Below are 18,726 nucleotides of genomic sequence, written 5' to 3' on the forward strand. Positions count from 1 at the left end.
GACAACCGAGAGGACTACTAAGTGTCATATAGATAGGTAATGTATAAAGCATGGATACATTGGACAAAAGGATGATTCACATCCAGGGCAGGGCAAAGTAGGATGGCGTGAGATTTCATCACACTACTCAGAACAGTGTGCCACTTTTAAACCTATGAATAATTTTTGAAATTTTCCACTTAGTATTTTCAAAGCATGGTTGACTACAGGTAACTGAAAGCACAGAAAACAAAACCTCAGATAAGGAGGGACTATATAGTAATATATCTACCCCTGTTCTCTTCTGGTGTCCATTTGCATGAAATATCTTTCTCCATGCCTCACTTTCAGTCTGTATGTTTCCTTAAAGGTGAAGTGAGGCTCTTGTAGGCAGAATACAGTTGAGTCTTGTTTATTTAATTCATTTAGCCACTCTGCCCTTTGATTGGAGAATGTAATCCATTTTGCATTCAAAATAATCATTAATAGGTAAGAATTCACTACTGCCATTTTTAAAATTGTTTTTTGTTTTGTGGGCCCTTTGTTCCTTTCTTCCTCTCTTGCTCTCTTCCTTTGTTACTTGATGATTTTCTACAGTACTTTGTTCTCTTTATCTTTGGTGTATCTACTATAGGTTTTTGCTTTGTGATTACCATAAGGTTTACATAACACTTTTTAACAGTCTATTTTAAGCTGATAATTTAAATCACATACAAAAACTCTGCACTTTAAATTTCCATCCCATCTATAATTTTTGTTTTTTCTTAGAGACAGGGTCTTACTATGTTGGCCAGGTTGGTCTTGAACTCCTGGTCTCAAGCAATACTCACGCCTCAGCCTCCCAAAGTGCTAGGATTACAGGCATGAGCCATCACACCCAGCCGCATTTTGTTTTTGATACCAATTTTCATCTTTTTATACCACGTATCCACTAACAAATTATTGTAGCTATAGTTTTACAGTTTTCAAGGGAGGGTTTTTTGGTTTTTCTGTTGTTGTTGTTTCTTTGAGATGGAGTCTCACTGTCACCCAGGCTGGAGTGCAGTGGTGCAGTCTCACCCCTGCAACCTCTGCCTCCCAGGTTCAAGTGACTCTCCTGCCTCAGCCTCTAGAGTAGCTGGGATTACAGGCACCCACCACTATGCCCAGCTAATTTTTGTATTTGTAGTAGAGACGGGGTTTCACCATGTTGGCCAGGCTGGTCTCAAACTCCTGACCTCCGGTGATCCACCCGCCTCAGCCTCCCAAAGTGCAGGATTATAGGTATAAGCTACTGTGCCCAGCCTTGATTCATGTTTTTGGTTTTTTTTTTGGTTTTGTTGGGGTTTTTTTTGAGAAAGTTCATTTTATCACCAAGGCTAGAGTACTGTGGTACAATCACAGCTCACTGCAGCCTCGTCCTCCCAGGCTCAAGTGATCCTCCCACCTCAACCTCCCAAGTAGCTAGCACTACAGGCACATGCTGCCATGTCCAGCTAATTTTTATATTTTTTGTAGAGATGAGATCTCGCTATATTGCCCAGGCTGGTCTTGAACTGGCTTCAACCAATCTTCCCACCTTGGCCTCTCAAAGTGCTGGAATTACAGAAGTAAACCACCATATCTAGCTAATTTATCTCCTGTGACAATCACTGAACAAGAACTCCCAAGATCTTTTCTGGTTTCCAAAGTCTGTGGCTCTGACCTTAGTTCTTTCTCTTATACGGATCCCTGTCATTTCTGCTGATTACAGTTAAGATATAAGAAGTGGCCTAGATCATGAAGATAATTGGAAGCAAATTAACTGCACCAGAAAATAAATAATGAATATTCATTGATTACACAGAGTGCTCTGTCATTTTAAGACCATGAGCACAAAGCTCTAGTCTCAACTTCTTAAAAGCCTTATTTCTTAATAAAGAGTGATATAAATATCCTTTATTACCTACTGGTCCATTTATGTTTGGTCGATTCAATTTAAAAGGTAATCAAATAAGCAAATTAAAAGATAAAAGAGACACTTTTTTCATATCTTTAATTACCATTATTGCACCAATACAGGATATGCTTTATATACATATATCTTAAACATTTTCCATTTTTCAGGAATTCAAATACATAATATATTATCATCTTGAAAATACAAAGAACACAACATGGAGGAAGATTGAGAAAATAGGTTCCCAGTATTTAGTCACTAGTGATTCTACAGACTTTCCTTTTAGTGTTCTCTATTGGAATTTTAATATGTCCTGCCATGGCTCTGCAAGAATAGAGCTGCCTGGAAAAGGAGGCAATGAAAAGAAAATGGACCCAAGTCAGAAAAAGTTAAGAAGGGAATCCAGGAAAGTAATATATTTTGAAACTAAACCTAAGGACTCCCTTCTGCCAGAGTGTACTTACCCAAATAGGTGCAAAAGGGAAGCAATTAGATCTTCCCATTTCATCCTCAAAATTGCTCATTTAGAAACAAGATAGAAAGTACCCACTCACCTAAGAAGCAGAACTTTTTTCACAGCATTGTAAAAGGAATGGCAGGGCAGAGGGAAAGGAAAGTAGTGGGAGAACAACTTGCTTTTAAGATACCCTGGGTGACAGGTATCAAAGCCTTGGGCAAAACCTGTCACAGTAAAGCTGTGACTCTCCAACTTACTTCACAAATGACAATATACATAATAGCAGCTTTCTGTTAAAGAACTACATGAACTGAAAAGAAATGTTTATGGAAAGGGGCCAGATACCCAGGCAGCAAGGCAATGAGGGTACTAAACAAGAGTTAAGTGTTTTCAACCTCTCTGCTCTACAGATCAGGTTAAAAACTCTAAACCCTTCAACTTTAGGTCAAATAACAGGGCAAATACAAATTAATGCCATGCTTCAAATGCAGCAACCAGATGGAGCTGCAAGAAATTAAACACTCCTATAGACTATCACTTGGAAAGCACAGCCTCTTGAACCTCCTTCATTACAGAGACACCCACTGGTCAAAGATGTTACACAATTCCAATTCAACAAACAGAAAAGAATAGTGGAGGTGCCACCAACACAACCCTCTTATCATAGAAAGAGACATGTAAACACACAAGAGGGCGATGGAGCTGCACCCAGCACTGGATGTTCACTGAGTACAATAAGCCTGAAGGAGGCTACACAGCAGAGACCCAGGAAATAGGCCTTTCTCCATATCTACCCCTATCAAAATTCTGAATTTGTAAACACTGAGGTCAGCCTGTCCACTTTTAGTCCTGGGTTAGTGGAGAAGGAAGTTGCAAGGTTTTTGACTCCCCTGAAATTGCTAAATAGGGCTTCACAAAGAGGCACACAAGGGTCATGAGATGATTTTGAAATAAGTTAAAGAATTTAAAAGATGAGACAAATTTTACAGATGTTAGAGGTCATTTCCCCCTCAAACAGATGCTGGCCTTTTGAGCCCTGCATAGTCAGCCAAAACGATGATAAGATCCACTAGTCCCCTACCTTGGTACTAAGCAGGAGATAATAGATACTTTCTTGGCTGTACAAGTAACAACACAGGGGAGTGACATAAACCAGCTTGAATGCAATGGAGAAGCTATGAAAAAGATTGTCCAGTCATTTTGGTTCTGGGGAGGAAATGGGTTCCTAACTTCCCTCACAGATTGGTGCCCTCAAGGTCATTTTTATTCCTCAAGTCTGTCCTTAATGTCCTGCCAATGCCATTCAGAACTGGACCCAGTTGGATGGCTGTGGTGCCTGGTTTGGAACAGAGCTGCAAGACAGGAGAAGAGAGAAAGTCAAAGACATCATATTAGGATAACAACTCCATTCTTTACTTAATAGTTTCTAAGAAATCACTGCCTAGAATTTCGAAAACCACACTTCATGGCAATTCTACTTACCAAGGCCTGAAATAGCCCACTCAGACTTCATCCTACAGCTTTCTTGTCCCACCATTCCCAGCACTACTATATTTCCTTCACTATAACTCCTCCAAAACACTCTATGTGACCTGCATATCCATTGCTTCTCCAGATCAAAGATTTCAATTGACTGCACATATCTTCTATACCCTGATGGAGAGTACGCTAGTGTCACTGCGCCCATCACCTGGATGCAGTGCTGAAGTCTCCCCACAAGTCATTGCTTGCAGAAACTGGAGTTGGTGCTGGTGTCGTGACAGGAGCAGGAGAATCCAAATCTAAAAGGATATCTAAACACAAGGTAAGAAAAGAAAAAAGAAAAACATAATCAAAATCTAGGAAATGAGAATTTATGTTCACACAAAAAATCTGTACACAAATGCCACGGCAGCTTTATTCATAATGGCCAAAAACTGTAAACAACCTAGATGTCATTCCTTGGGCAACAGTTACTCACACTGGTACATCCATACCATGGAATACTACTCAGCAATAAAAAGGAACAGACTATTGATATACACAACTTGAATGAATCTCAAGGGAATTATGCTGAGTGGGAAAAGCCTGTCCCAAAGGTTACATGCTATATGATTCCTTTCACAGAACATTCCTGAAGTGACAAAATTATAAAGATGGAGAATAGACTGGTGATTGTCAAGCGTTAGGAATGGAGGAAGAAAGGATGAGAGGCAGATGGGTGTGGTTGTGTAAGGTTGACACAGGGGATCTTTGTAGTGATTAAACTGTTCTATAGCCTGAAATGATGGTGGATCCATGAACCTACACACGACAAAACTGCAAAGAACTAGCCAGATGCAGTGGCTCACACCTGTAATCCCAGCATTTTGGGGGGCCAAGGCAGGATCATTGAAGCCCAGAAGTTTGAGGCCAGCCTGGGCAACATAGTGAGACTCTGTTGTTACAAAAAATTAAAAAATTAGCTTGATGTGGCAGTGTGCACCTGTAGTCCCAGATGTTTGGGAGGCTGATGCAGAAGGATCTCTTGAGCTCAGGAGTTTGAGGCTGAAGTGAGCTATGACTGTACCACTAGCCTGGGCAACAGTGCAAGACCCTGTCTCAAAAAATAAAAAAACAAACAAAAAAACCTGCAGAGAACTAAATATACAGATCCACACAAATATACACAGATGAGAACATGTAAAATGGTGTAAGCTGAGTAAGATGAGAAAGTGGTATAATGTCAATTTTTGATTTGTGATAATTGACAACAGTTTCACAAAATATTACCAATTGAGGGAAACTGGGAAAAGGGTAAACAGGATCTCTTCATATTATTTCTTACAACTGCATGTTAATCTACAATTATCTCAAAATAATAATTTAATTAAAAAAAAATCTTAGATACTATCCCCAGTGCCTTCTGGCAACACTTACGAAAAGAAGCAGGCTGTAACATTTTCACCTCAAAAATTCCAGAAAGAGAAAGCTTAGCCTTAGGAACCAATTCAACCAATTATCTGCATTGTCCAATACATTAAGTTAAAATTCTCAGATTCTAAGACACAGTTCCCTAATCTTAGAAAACATCTCTCAGTTCCAATGCTCTCACTTTTCAAATGAGAAGAGGTAACTATATTTATTCTTTCTCCCACCAGACAGAAAAAAAGAATGAAAATGTATGGACAAACCTAGATTTCTTCTCCTTTTCTCCCAATTGCTCTTGTGAAGAAATGGGAAGGTTTAAGAAATAACATTTACTAAATGGCTACCATGTTCCACGTGCTATGCGAGGTGCTGTCAAATCATTTAACCCCTCACAGCATTGGGACGGTAATTTTTTTATTTTATCTATTTATTTATTTATTTTTGTTTTTTATGAGACAAAGTCTCACTCTGTCACCCAGGCTGGAATACAGTGGCGCAATAATGGTTCACTGCAGCCTCCCAGGCTCAAGCCATCCTCCCACCTCAGCCTCCCAAATGTGCACCACCACGTCCAACTAATGTTTGTATTTTTTTGTAGAGATGGGGTTTCGTCATGTTGCGCAGGCTGATCTCAAACTCCAAAGCTCAAGCAATCCACCCACCTCAGCCTCCCAAAGTGCTGGGATTACAGGCGTGAGCCAAGGTCCCCACAGGGGTGGTTTTACATCTCCAGTTTGTAGATAAGGAAATTGAGACTCAAAAAACTGAAGTAATGTTTACCAAGCACCTTCAAATATAAAGTAGCAGAGCCATGACCAAAATCTCGGTCCATCTGACTCAAAAGCTTATACACATCTAACCAAGAAAAAAGTGAAGGAAATCGTCTTTTTAATAAGCATATATTCTCTGCCAAAGAACCTACAAGATACTACGACTCTTAGTTTACTAGAAAAGCTTTGACTCCTTGCTAGAAGCCGCCAGAATCACCTTGTCAGTACCATGAGCTATTTCATAGCAAAAACATGAACTCTCCTTGACAAACGGGTGTTACTTAATTAAAATATAAGATTGGATTTCTCAAAATTGGAAGTATCAGACTTACCTGCATCACTGCCTCCATGGTTAGATTTCGGAATGGGTGGTGGGGTGACATGATTGCTGATGGCGACTGAGGAGGACGGTGGGGGAATAGTGACTTTGCCTCCTGGCGGGGGTGGGAGTAAGCTCAGGCCCCCACCCCTTGCAGTCCTGGGCTTAGAAGCACCTCCTTTCTTGGTTGTAATGTTCTACAAAAGAAAAAAGGGAGAGCAAGAGAAAGATGTGATAGGCTTATGGAAGCACAGGAAAACAAAATTTTTCAAAACCATACTCACCCCGATACTCAACTTGATGGTTTGTCCTTCCTTGAAGCCCAGATCCAACTTAGGACGAGCATCCATTTCTTGAGATTCCTTGGAAATCTCAGATTCCTGCTTTACCCACCTTTGGGAACAGAGCAAGTTATCTTAGTTTGAGATTTCCTGAAAGCAGAGTCTGACATACAAATTTGGGTGTATTTACTTTTATGAAATGGGATTCCAGAAAGCACAGTGAGAGATAAAAAAGAGAGAGAAAAGAAAGGAAAAAACACCAAGAAAGAAAACAACTGGAGTTCAATCCCACTGGGGGCCCTCTGAGAAATCTCACAGAATACATATCAGACTTGCCCCTTCCAAAAGGATGGCATTTAGCCACCAATTCCCATTCCCCACAGTTGCGGGCTGCTCCTGAGGGGGTGTTAGTTTCTTAGTCTTTCCAAGTTCAACCTTGCTCTTAGCCTTCTACAACTTCAAAGAGTCCTGAGGCAGAAAAGGATATGCTTGCTCTTGAGGTAGGAAGCTGACTGTGCATAGTGCTGTCAACCACAGCGGCACCAAAATCAAGCAGGCTAAAGAAATACTGCAAAAGTCACAAAACACGTCAGCTACATAAGGTAACAAGAGTGGCACACAACTCCCCACATAAAGCCCTGCTGTTACTGTAGACCTCCCTCTACCACCTAAAAGACGGGGCAAATTCCTGTCTGGGAAGTGAGGAGCGCCTCTGCCCAGCCGCTGCCCCATCTGGGAAGTGAGGAGCGCCTCTGTCCGGCTGCTGTGCAACCTTCCAAGTGTGAAGTGACAGCCTTGTGTGTCACCTTTCTGCCTTCCCCAAGTTTGCATTTTCGACATTAAAGTTTACTTTTTAATTAAAAGTTTAAAAAGAAAAAAGACAGGGCAAATTCGACAGAGCATCATTTCAGACTACTGCACAAGGGATCTAAAACATACTGCAGGCTATAAGGAAACATAGAATAGATGCAAAGATGACTAAAGGAAACAAAGGTGAATGGGGAGATTTATAACCATAATGAAATAGTTTAAGAAATAAAGAAACCAGGAGGAAAAGAGACACTGCCCATTCACGTGAGAAGCAGCATGCCTGTAAGCATTCAACCGGGGAACTAAGGACAAGCTTCACTCACTTGAAGTGATCCTGCAAGGAGACGTTAAAGTCGAAGGCATCTCCCCGATCTGTGAAGCCAATGCCAATGAAAGCACTGCGCCCTGTGAAAAGGTAGGAAGACTCGAATAGGAAGTATCCTCTACGGCAGGAGTCCCCAGCCCCCAGTATCAGTCTGTGGCCTGTTAGAAACCAGGCCATACAGCAGGGGGTGAGTTGTACACAAGAGAGCAAAGCTCCACTGTATTTACAGCCACTGCCCGTTGCTTGCATTACCACCTGAGCTCTGCCTCCTGTCAGATCAGTGGCAGCATTAGATTCTCAGAGGGGTGTGAACCCTACTGTGAACTGCACATGTGAGGGATCTAGGTTATGTGCTCCCTATGAGAATCGGCTGCCTGATGATCTGTCACTGTCTCCCATCACCCCTAGATGGGGGTCTCCCATCTCCCCCGTCTAGTGGCAGGAAAACAAGCTCAAGGCTCCCACTGATTCTACATTATAGTGAGTTGTATAATTATTTCATTATACATTACAATGTAATAATAGAAATAAAGTGTACAATAAATGTGATGCACTTGAATGATCCTGAAACCATCCCCTAATGCCGGTCTGCAGAAAACTGTCTTCCACAAAATGGGTCCCTGGTGCCAAAAAGGTTGAGGACTGCTGCTCTATGGCAAATTCTGCCCAATGAAAATGTAACAGTCACCCTAACTAGACAAAGGCTGACTGTGAAACATCGTCTCACAGACCAAGAGTTGATAAACTACATAGAGCCCATGCACTTTATCCTGCCATAGCTTGGTTTTCTAGAAAAAGTTTCATTGGAACATAGTCAATATCAATGTGTTTATTTATTTTTACAGTGCTTTCACACTGCAACAGCAAAACTGAGTAGTTGCAACAGAGGCCACTTGACCTGCAAAGCCTAAAATATTTATTATTTGTTTGTTTGCCAATCTTTGTTATAGACCATGGAGAAATGAGTGAGAATAACCGCCCCACACATAATATGATTCAAGTTTTGCCCCACCAAAAACTACCACAAACATTAAGTGGGCAAAAAGTGTTCATTCTTCTTTTTTTTTGAGATGGAATTTCGCTCTTGTCGCCCAGGCTGGAGTGTAATGGCATGATCTCAGCTCACTGAAACCTCTGCTTCCCGGATTCAAGTGATTCTCCTGTCTCAGCCTCCCGAGCAACTGGGGTTACAGGCGTGCACCACCACGCCTGGTTAATTTTTGCATTTTTAGTAGAGACAGGGTTTCATCATATTGGTCAGGCTGGCCTCGAACTCCTGACCTCAAGTGATCCACCCGCCTTAGCCTCCCAAAGTGCAAAATGTGTTAATTCTTTTGTTAGATGTGGCGTTTTGATTTATTTAAGTCTACATATGAATTACCACATCTTGAACTTGTGCTCATATCTATTACAAATAACACGTTAATACTTTTCCTTTAGCAACTATAGTAACTTTAGAGAAAGGGAAGAAAAAAATGAAGTCAACCAAAGAAAGATAAATGCAATCGGACACACTTTTCATGGCCGTGCATTCACCTGTTTTCCTAACTTCGTTCCATTCACAATCCCAGTTCTCTTACCAGTACCATCCTGGATCCGGATGACAAAGTAGCGGCTGGAATCTGTCACTGTCTCCACAGCAATACCAGGATATTGTTCTACTGGAGCCTGAGCAAAAAGCTCCCCTGACAGAGAAGAGAAAGACTTTTGTGAGCAAAGGAAGCCAAAATCCAGAACTCCAGTTAACAAGTATTTCCATTCCAGTCCCCAAATTGAAGGTACTTATAAAAGCACACCAAATTAATATCCTTAATGTTAGAGGGTCACCAGTGAAGATTACCTGAAACTTTATCCTCGAGTTTGATATAGGCAATCTTCCCTTTTGAAGTGATTCGGAGGCGACCAGTCCAATCCGGCTGGTCTAATTTCCAGTCAGATGCCCTAGGAGAGGAGAAGAGGAAGGCTCAGGCACGTGTCCTTAATTTACTAAAGCCTACCCAGAATCTTTTACTGTATTTCTATTTCCCTGCCCTGGATTACCTATTCTTTCTACCTATTAATCAACAAGAATAATTCATGATATATTTAGATGCCTCGTGTTACATATAGTCCAAAGCAAGTAAAAGACAATGCTACTACTTGAGGACTTTGGAGTCCAATAAGCATCATTAAAAAGATGTAAAAGCACGAATAAAAGCAATAAAAAATAAAATTCTGGCTGAGCGTGGTGGCTCAAGTCTGTAATCCCAGCACTTTGGGAGGCCAAGGTGGATGGATCACTTAAGTCAGGAGTTTGAGACCAGCCTGGCCAACATGGCGAAACCCTGTCTTCTAGAAACACAAAAATTTGCTAGGTATGGTGGCGTACACCTGTAATCCCTTGGGAGGCTGAGGCAGAATCAATTGAACCTGGGAGGTGGAAGTTGCGGTGAGCCGAGATGGCGCTGCTGCACTCCAGCCTGGATGACACAACAAGATTTGGTCTCATATAAATAAATAAATAAAATTTCTCACAACGATGCTATTTTCAAACTATAGATGGTATACTAGATAACAATGCTTTACTAATCAGATAACAACAAAGTCTACTCAATTAAATATCCTAGATAATGGGAGCCCTCCCAAATCACAAAATATACTATCTTTCACTGAATTCAATCAATATTTATACAACATTTATTAAGACAGAGGCACCACTGTTCTAGATGCTTGGGATACAACAGCAACCAAAACAAAGATTCCTACCCTCATGAGGCTTACATTTAAATAGAAGATAGAAAATAAAAAAGAAACAAACAGCATAATTAGTATCTTAGAAAGTGGTAAGTTCTAAGGTAAAAAGAAAATGTAGAGGCAAATTAGGAAGATTGAGAAGACAGTGGGAGAATGAACAGGTTGCAGCATTCAAGAGGGTGGTTGGGGTAGGTCTCATTAAGGTGAAATGTGAACTAAAATGTGAAGCAAGTAATATCTATATTACCCATATAGATATCTAGGGGGAAAAGCATTCTAGACATAGGGAACAGCTAGCCCAAAGGTGCTAAGGTGGGGGCATGCCTGGCATGTTTGAGAGACAGCAAGGAAGCCACTGTGGTCAGAACAGAGTAAGAGACAAGGTAGGAGAGGTAACAGAGGGCCGGATCATGCAGGGCCTTGTGGGCCATAGGAACAACTTTAGCTTTCACTCTGAGTGAAAAAAGAGCTATTACAAATTTTAAGCAGAGGTGTGACATGATCTCCCTTATATTCTAAAAAGATTACTACATCTGCTGTCCGGAGAAAAGCTGTAGGGATAAGAGGACTGAAGCAGTGGGATTAGCTAAGAGACTACTGCAGTAATCTAGAAAAGTCACAATGGTAGCAGAAGTGGCTAGATTCTGGATATACTTAGGGTACAAGCAGCAGGATTTTCTAATGGATTAGATATGGGATAGAGGACATAAACAGAAGTCAAGGACAACTCCAAGGTGTTTAATCTGAGCAAAGGAGTTGCCAATTATTGAGATGAGGTGGAACACGTCTAGGAAGAAGGATCAGGGATTCAGTTTTAAAAATGCTGAGTTTGAGATGTCTCGTAGATTTTCAAAAGATGTAGAGTAGGCAGTAAAATATATGAGATGAGTTCAAGAAAGATAAGATGCACGTTTGGAGCAAGAAAGACGTTTGGAGATACAAACGTCCATGAAAACATTAGAAATTTATAAAATGTGTTATAATCAACTTGAACAACAACTAAGATTATTTATGATGAATTTTACAAAACATTGTATTTGTGATTTGTTTTGCCAGGAGTATGGAAAAGAGATTAGCAAAGTAAAAGTTATTAATAATTCATCTTTTAGGAAACCAATGACTAATACTTAAAGGCTAGAAAAGCAACAATAAGGTATATATGAATAAGAATGAGTTTAACAAGATGAGAGGTAAAAAGCTGAAAGGAGGAAAATGAAAGTGAAAATTAGCACAGGTTTTGAACAGGATCTGTAAAATAAATCCTTCCCATTCTCTTCGCTCTTGATTCCCTGCCCTCAAAGACCCTCAAGTACCTAAATCTGATCCAGATTACAGAGCTCTAAAGTTCCTCATCTATTATACTTTTTTAATGAGTCATTACTTATTATAATCATGCCACCAAAAGCTAATGTAAATGGACTATTAAAAATATTAGGAACAGCCAGGCACGGTGGCTCACACCTATAACACCAGCACTTTGGGAGGCCAAGGCAGGAGGACTGCTTGAGCCCAAGAATTTGAGGTTGCAGTGAGCTACGATCGCCCCACTGCACTCCAGTCTGAGCGACAGGGTGAGACCCTGTCTCTAAAAAAAAAGAATTAGGAACAAGCCTATTAAATGTGTTTTTCATGGATGAGTTCCTTATTTATCTTGTGTATCTACTGCCCAATATTTAATAAATTCTGTAAGTAAATGGATATTCGTGGCAGCAGATTCCCTCAGCCTTGAGACTTAATTCCTTTCCTACTCCAAGACCTAATCTAAAGAACTCTTGATTTTGCTGGTCCTCTGACAATACTTTAAACTCACCTCACAAATTTTCATTTACCTTAGTAATAAAACTTTATATTAATAAAAAACCATTATGATGATTCACAGTAAGATTCCACATGTACATTTTATTATGTCCTTATAGTAGCTATGTGAAGTAGGGATGAAAAGCCTATCATACCTCTCTCTCTCTAAATGATGGAAAGGAAAACACAGTAATAATGCCTAACTTCAAAGTCCATTATTCTTTCATTACACTGAAACACATTATAGAGGTTAATATTGATTTAGCTAAGGGAAGAGGGTAGTGACGAATATTTTTAAAAAATAGTTTTACAGGTTGGAACTGTTTTCTACCCATTTATTTATTTGTGTGTGTGTGTGTGTGTGTGTGTGTGTAACAGAGTCTCACTCTTCCACCCAGGCTGGAGTGCGCTGGCGCGATCTTGGCTCACTGCAACCTCCGTTTCCCGGGTTCAAGCCATTCTGTTGTCTCAGCCTCCGAAAAGTAGCTGAGATTACAGGTCCGGGCCACCACGCCTAGCTAATTTCCTTTGTATTTGTAGTAAAGACGGGGTTCCACCATGTGGGCCAGGCTGGTCTCAAATTCCTGACTTCAGGTAATCCGCCCGCCTTGGCCTCCCAAAGTGCTGGAATAACAGGAGTGAGCCACCGCGCCCAGACTGTTTTCTAAGCATTTGTAAGGTTTTTTGTTTGTTTTGAGACGGAGTCATGCTCTGTCACCCAGGCTGGAGAGCAGTGGCATGATCTCAGCTCACTACAACCTCCGCCTCCCGGGTTCCGGTGATTCTCCTGCCTCAGATTCCCAAGCAGCTGGGACTACGGCCGGGCGCCACCACGCCTGGCTAATTTTTTTGTATTTTTGTAGAGACGAGGTTTTGCCATGTTGGCCAGGCTGGTCTGGAACTACTGACCTCAAGTGATCCGTGCGCCTCAGCCTCCCAAAGTCCTGGGATCACAAGCGTGAGCCACCACACTTGGCCTAATAAGTTTCTTCTCAACCCCAATTTTCCTTCTCATAGTCTAGAAGTCTGGTCAGTGAAAGTCCGGGAACGAACAGCTTACACTAGGTGAATTAAAGTCAATTATTCTCTTTAATCTTATCAGTCACTCAAAGGAAAAATTCCTTCTGCTTTCTGAAAAGCCCAGTTTGTCCTTTAACGTCGGCCTAGAGAATAAATCCTGCTTATAATATAAAGTGGGTTCTAGTAAACAAGGAAGATTATGCAGACAAAAAGAAAACTACCATTTATCAAGCATTTATTATGTGCCAGGCATCATGTCTATTCTTGTGAAAATTAAGTTAGAGGGCCCGGCACAGTGGCTTATGCTTGTAATCCCAGCTCTTCAGGAGGTTGAGGTAGGTGGATTGCCTGAGGGCCAGGAGTTCAAGACCAGCCTGGCCAACATGGTGAAACCCCATCTCTACTAAAAATACAAAAAATTAGCCGAGCATGGCGGCGCACATCTGTAATCTCAGCTATTCAGGAGGCTGAGGCACAAGAATCGCTTGAATCTGGGAGGCAGAGATGGCAGTGAGCCGTTATCGCACCACTGCACTCCAGCCTGGGTGACAGAGCAAGACTCTGTCTCAACAAAAAGAAAAGAAAAGAAAAGAAAAAAAAGAAAAGAAAAGAAAAGAAAGAAAATTAAGTGAGAGGATCCTACAAGGTAAGTATTGTTACAGTCATTTTTACAAATGAAGAAACTAACATTCAAAAGTGGTAAGTGATTTGTCAAAAGTAACCCAGCAAATAAATATTGTTATTCAAACTTAATTCTGCTCTCCTCATGTACTATACTAAAAAAGTGACTGATGATAACATGTCTCTTGGAGGATTAAAAAATGCCAATAGGCATGAAAAACACAGAAGTATAACAGGAAAAAGAGGAAAATTAAGAAACTGCTTTAATGGCTCAGTGCAGTTAACTGATGTAAGTATCAAGGTTGTGGAAAACTAGGAAGTGAAGATAGAGAATGCATATGGGTGAGAGAGGCAAGGTGTTTTAAAAAGCTTGAAGTGGGCCAGGCGCAGTGGCTTATGCCTGTAATCCCAGCACTTTGGGAGGCCACAGCGGGCGGATCACGAGGTCAAGAGTTTGAGACCAGCCTGGCCAACATAGTGAAATCCCGTCTCTACTAAAAATACAAAAATTAGCCAGGCATGGTGGTGTGCACCTGTAGTCCCAGCTACTTGGGAAGCTGAGGCAGGAAAATCACTTGAACCGGGGAGGTGGAGGTTGTGGCGAGCTGAGATTGTGCCACTGCACTCCAGCCTGGGCAACAGAGTGAGACTCCATCTCAAAAAAAAAAAAAAAAAAAAACTTGAAGAAAAAGAATATAATCCCACTTCAATGTGTATCATATCCTTAACTCCTAAAGTTGGAAGTAATGAGCTATTTGACCTTATTTAACAGTTCAATTAATGCCAATTTATGTGATTGGGTTTCTCTGTGTAATCTACTGATTTCTTCTTTCAGTCAACATTTACAGAGTGCCCAAAGTGTACCAGATATGGTACTAGACCCTGGGAATATAAAGTTAAAAAGATCTCAAGTTGTTCACAGTCCAGTCTGGAGAAAAAAGGAGACTAAACAATCCATTACAATACAAAATGAAGAGCCCTGGAATACAGACAAGAACAAAGTGCTATGCAGGAACAGAAAACCAAACACCACACGTTCTCACTCACAAGTGGGAGTTGAACAATGAGAATGCATGGACACAGGGAGGGGAACAACATGCACTGGGGCCTCTCAGGATAGGGGCGAGGGTGACAGGTTGACAAGTGCAGCAAACCACCATGGCACATGCATACCTATGTAACAAAACTGCACATTCTGCACATGTATCCCAGAACTTAAAGTTAAAAAAAAAGAAAAAAGAATAAGGTGCTATGGAAGCACACAGGGTGCATATCTAAACCAGAATGGAAGGGTCACATAGGGCTTCCCAAAGAAGGTGATATTTAAGTGACTCATATAGTACCTGTAACTACCATCTAAAAGCATGTTGATTTCTACTCAGGGTCAGTTTGGGGTCCAACTAAAAACTTATTAAAAACACAACTGCTACCTCTTTGCCAAAGGTGCAACCCACAAGGCCCAGTGCACAGGTCAGCAAGCATAAAAATATCAATTCATGATAAATAAAACTCTAGTAAGGGGCAAAATAATAGACATAAGGAGAGGGTAATTTTTCAGCCAAGGTAATGATAAATGCCAGGAGGAAAAATCATAATGATGATGTGGGTCAGAGAGAAGAATAAGAACAGTATCTTGGCCAGGTGCAGTGGCCCACACCTGTAATTTCAACATTTTGGGAGGCTGTGGCAGGAGAATCACTTGAGGCCAGGAATTCGAGACCAGCCTGTACAATATATCAAGAGCCTGTCTACACAAAAAAAATTTAAAAATTGGCCAGGCATGGTGAGGCAATGCCTATAGCCCTAGCAACTTGGGAGGCTGAGGTAGGAGGATCCCTTGTGCCCAGGAGTACGCAGCTGCAGTGAGCTATGATCGCACCACTGCACTCCAGCCTAGATGACAGAATGAGACCCTACCTCTCTAAAACAAAAACAAAAACAAAAACAAACCCGACGCCTGGGTGAGGTATCACACCTGTAATCCCAGCACTTTGGGAGGCCAAGGTGGGCTGATCACAAGGTCAGGAGTTCAAGACCAGCCTGGCCAACTTGGTGAAACCCCATCTCTACTCAAAATACAAAAATTAGCCCAGTGTGGTGGTGCATGCCTGTAATCCCAGCTATTCAGGAAGCTGAAGCAGGAGAATCGCTTGAACCCGGGAGGCAGAGGTTGTAGTGAGCTGAGACTGAGCCATTGCACTCCAGCCTGGGCAACAAAGCTAGACTCTATCTAAAAAAAAACAAAAACAAAAACAAAAACAAAAACGAACAAGGGCCGGGCGCGGTGGCTCAAGCCTGTAATCCCAGCACTTTGGGAGGCCGAGGCGGGCGGATCACGAGGTCAGGAGATCGAGACCATCCTGGCTAACCCAGTGAAACCCCGTCTCTACTAAAAAATACAAAAAACTAGCCAGGCGACGTGGCGGGCGCCTGTAGTCCCAGCTGCTCTGGAGGCTGAGGCAGGAGAATGGCGTAAACCCGGAAGGCGGAGCTTGCGGTGAGGTGAGATCTGGCCACTGCACTCCAGCCTGGGCGACAGAGCGAGACTCTGTCTCAAAAAAAAAAAAAAAACAAAAAACGAACAAATAGTATTTATAACTGCTTTACTGCATTTCCTACATTCTTTCACATCCATTATATGACTTAATTTTACTCTCCCAAAAACCCTTTTTAAGTACATTATCAGGAGAGCACAGGTATCGTCACTAACAGGTTTTTTTTTTTTTCTATTTTACAGATGAGAAAACTGAGCTTGGAAGGGGCTCACACTCATATTGTTTAACATGAAGCCCAGTGAACTGTCTTTCAACTACATAATGTCCTACAGCATCCTCAGAACCTCACAGTCATTGGATTACAAGGTGGTTAGTTAGGCCCTACAGAGAAAAATGCTGCCTCAACTTTGGAGGGAAAAGGTGTAGGAGAGGTTAAGAAGGGAGGTAGGGAAGGAAGACAGAAAATACTATCTAATCATCAAGAAAATACAATGAGAAGAAACAGAATGAACAACCATTCTAAAGCTTATGATCATAACCTTTGCTCACTGGTAAAACAGCTGAAGGAAAAACCGAATGGTGGATGATGACAGTTGGTGACGAAATTGACAACAGTACAAAAAATAAATCAGATCATCCAGAGAGTGGCAAGCAACACGATTACCCATAAATGTGCGTGGGGAACTGGAAAGGTGTGTGACCTGGAAATGTGCATGGGGAACTGGAAAGGGGAACTGGAGAGAAGATGAGGATGATAAGCTGAAGGACGCAGAGAAGAGCGAATGAAAGGGGACTGGCGATGGAGCAGGCACGACTGAAAGTGGATGATGGGGAGCAGATGGGTGTCCCAGCGGGTTACGGGGGAGGCGGAGTGGAATAATGCAGAGTGGTCATTTAAAAAAAAAAAAAAAAAAAAAAAAAAAAAAAACACGGCAGAAATATGGTGATGACACTCCAGAGTGGAGATGGAGCAGGAGGTCAGGGAGACGACAACCCAGGTAGGAAGGCTAGCAAGGTGACAATACAGAGGTAGTAGTGGCAGGGACGGGCAGCGTGCTAGCTGAGGAGGAAGCTGTCACCTGCGACAGGGTACGCGTGTGCGGCAGCGCCTCAGGGTTAGTACCTGTAACCGCGGTTGGAGGCCCGGGGCGGAATCCGGTAGACGCTGACGTCCGGCTTCACACACAGCACAGACTCGTACTCCAACTCGGCCGCCATCTTGGCTCCGCTGTCCGCGCTGCCAGGGGCGAAACGTAAGACCGGGGACGAAACGTAAGACCGGGGGCGGAGCACGGGAGGCGGAGATGCAAAGCGCGACAACTTCTGCTTGCGTCACTTCCGCGTGAGTTCAAGTTCGTTTCTGATATTAACCTCTTCGGTGACGCGGGGAGCCATATTGAAACCTGGAAACGATGAGGCTGCGCGGCTCACCATCTTGGGTAATGGCAAAGATGCCTCCAAGTGCGTGACTCTCGTTATGGAACTCTCTCTCCCGGAGAGGTGCTTAGGAAAAGCGCCATCTTACTCTAGGCAGGTTCCCGGAGTGCCCTACGAGGACGAGGACGGTATTGAATCCTGACGGATTTTCTTCCAGAAGTCACTTCCCAACTGTAGTCTCCTGGCAGAAAAGAGGCATCCACCAGCCGGTAATGCCAGACGAGATACCTACAGAGAATGATGTATGAGCTCGTCATAGACACGGTGAATTTCAACTCTCCAGAGTCTAAACGCTGAAAACACCCAACTTGATTTAATGCCTTACACTCTTTATCTCCAATTTTTCAGGACGACACCTGTTAAAATGTTTTGCCACACTTTCAGCGTGTATTTCGATTATCTTTTTGGAAAATTTGATCCTGTTAAATACACTCTAAATGCGATCAACCCAATTCCTGATAAAATTGGAAGCATAATGAACTATCTAATGGCCGCTATTAGCTCCCAGTTCTATTATGATGATAAATGCTACCGAACTCTCACCATAAATATGATCTTTCTGCGCCCCAAAAGTAAACTTAATTACAACACGGTAACTTAGTACAGATAGCAAGTGGCAAAACTGAGATAGGAACTCAAGCCTTCCTCATTACAACAGCAGCAGTCTTCATCACTTTGTTGACTGGTTGAAAACCTGCCTCTAATTTGTCTACTCCACCTTGGAAAGTGATATCTTAAATTTCAAAAAGAATTACAATATTTATCCCTGGCGAGGACGTGAGGAATGGTCTAATCTCATACACTGTTGGCAGGATTGTAAACTGGCACAGCATTTTTAAAAGGGAAATTAACAGAATTTATCAAAATATTAATTG

The 18,726-nt window shown here is 42.0% G+C and overlaps 1 protein-coding gene across 1 annotated transcript; it reads right to left on the reverse strand.

The window, feature by feature from the left end:
• Positions 1 to 1,976: 1,976 nt before the first annotated feature.
• Positions 1,977 to 17,683, reverse strand: NECAP1 (NECAP endocytosis associated 1). Its single transcript, XM_007967490.3, has 8 exons — positions 17,538 to 17,683; positions 9,589 to 9,689; positions 9,329 to 9,433; positions 7,747 to 7,828; positions 6,617 to 6,725; positions 6,346 to 6,529; positions 4,045 to 4,147; positions 1,977 to 3,706 (listed from the first exon to the last, which is right to left on the reverse strand). The coding sequence occupies exons 1-8, from the start codon at positions 17,630 to 17,632 to the stop codon at positions 3,658 to 3,660; spliced, it is 828 nt and encodes a 275-aa protein (XP_007965681.1). The 5' UTR covers positions 17,633 to 17,683; the 3' UTR covers positions 1,977 to 3,657.
• Between the last annotated feature and the right edge of the window lie 1,043 nt (positions 17,684 to 18,726).

The sequence above is a fragment of the Chlorocebus sabaeus genome, chromosome 11 (assembly GCF_047675955.1).
Source record: "Chlorocebus sabaeus isolate Y175 chromosome 11, mChlSab1.0.hap1, whole genome shotgun sequence".
NCBI classification, from domain to species: domain Eukaryota; kingdom Metazoa; phylum Chordata; class Mammalia; order Primates; family Cercopithecidae; genus Chlorocebus; species Chlorocebus sabaeus.

Excerpts from the sequence above, each read along its gene's own strand:
- NECAP1 (XM_007967490.3), bottom strand. The coding sequence starts at position 17,632 with ATGGCGGCCGAGTTGGAGTACGAGTCTGTGCTGTGTGTGAAGCCGGAC. Across the intron at positions 4,148-6,345 it reads CCATGGAGGCAGTGATGCAG|ATATCCTTTTAGATTTGGAT; the intron begins GTAAGTCTGATA and ends CCTTGTGTTTAG. Across the intron at positions 3,707-4,044 it reads GACTTCAGCACTGCATCCAG|CTCTGTTCCAAACCAGGCAC; the intron begins GTGATGGGCGCA and ends CCTGTCTTGCAG.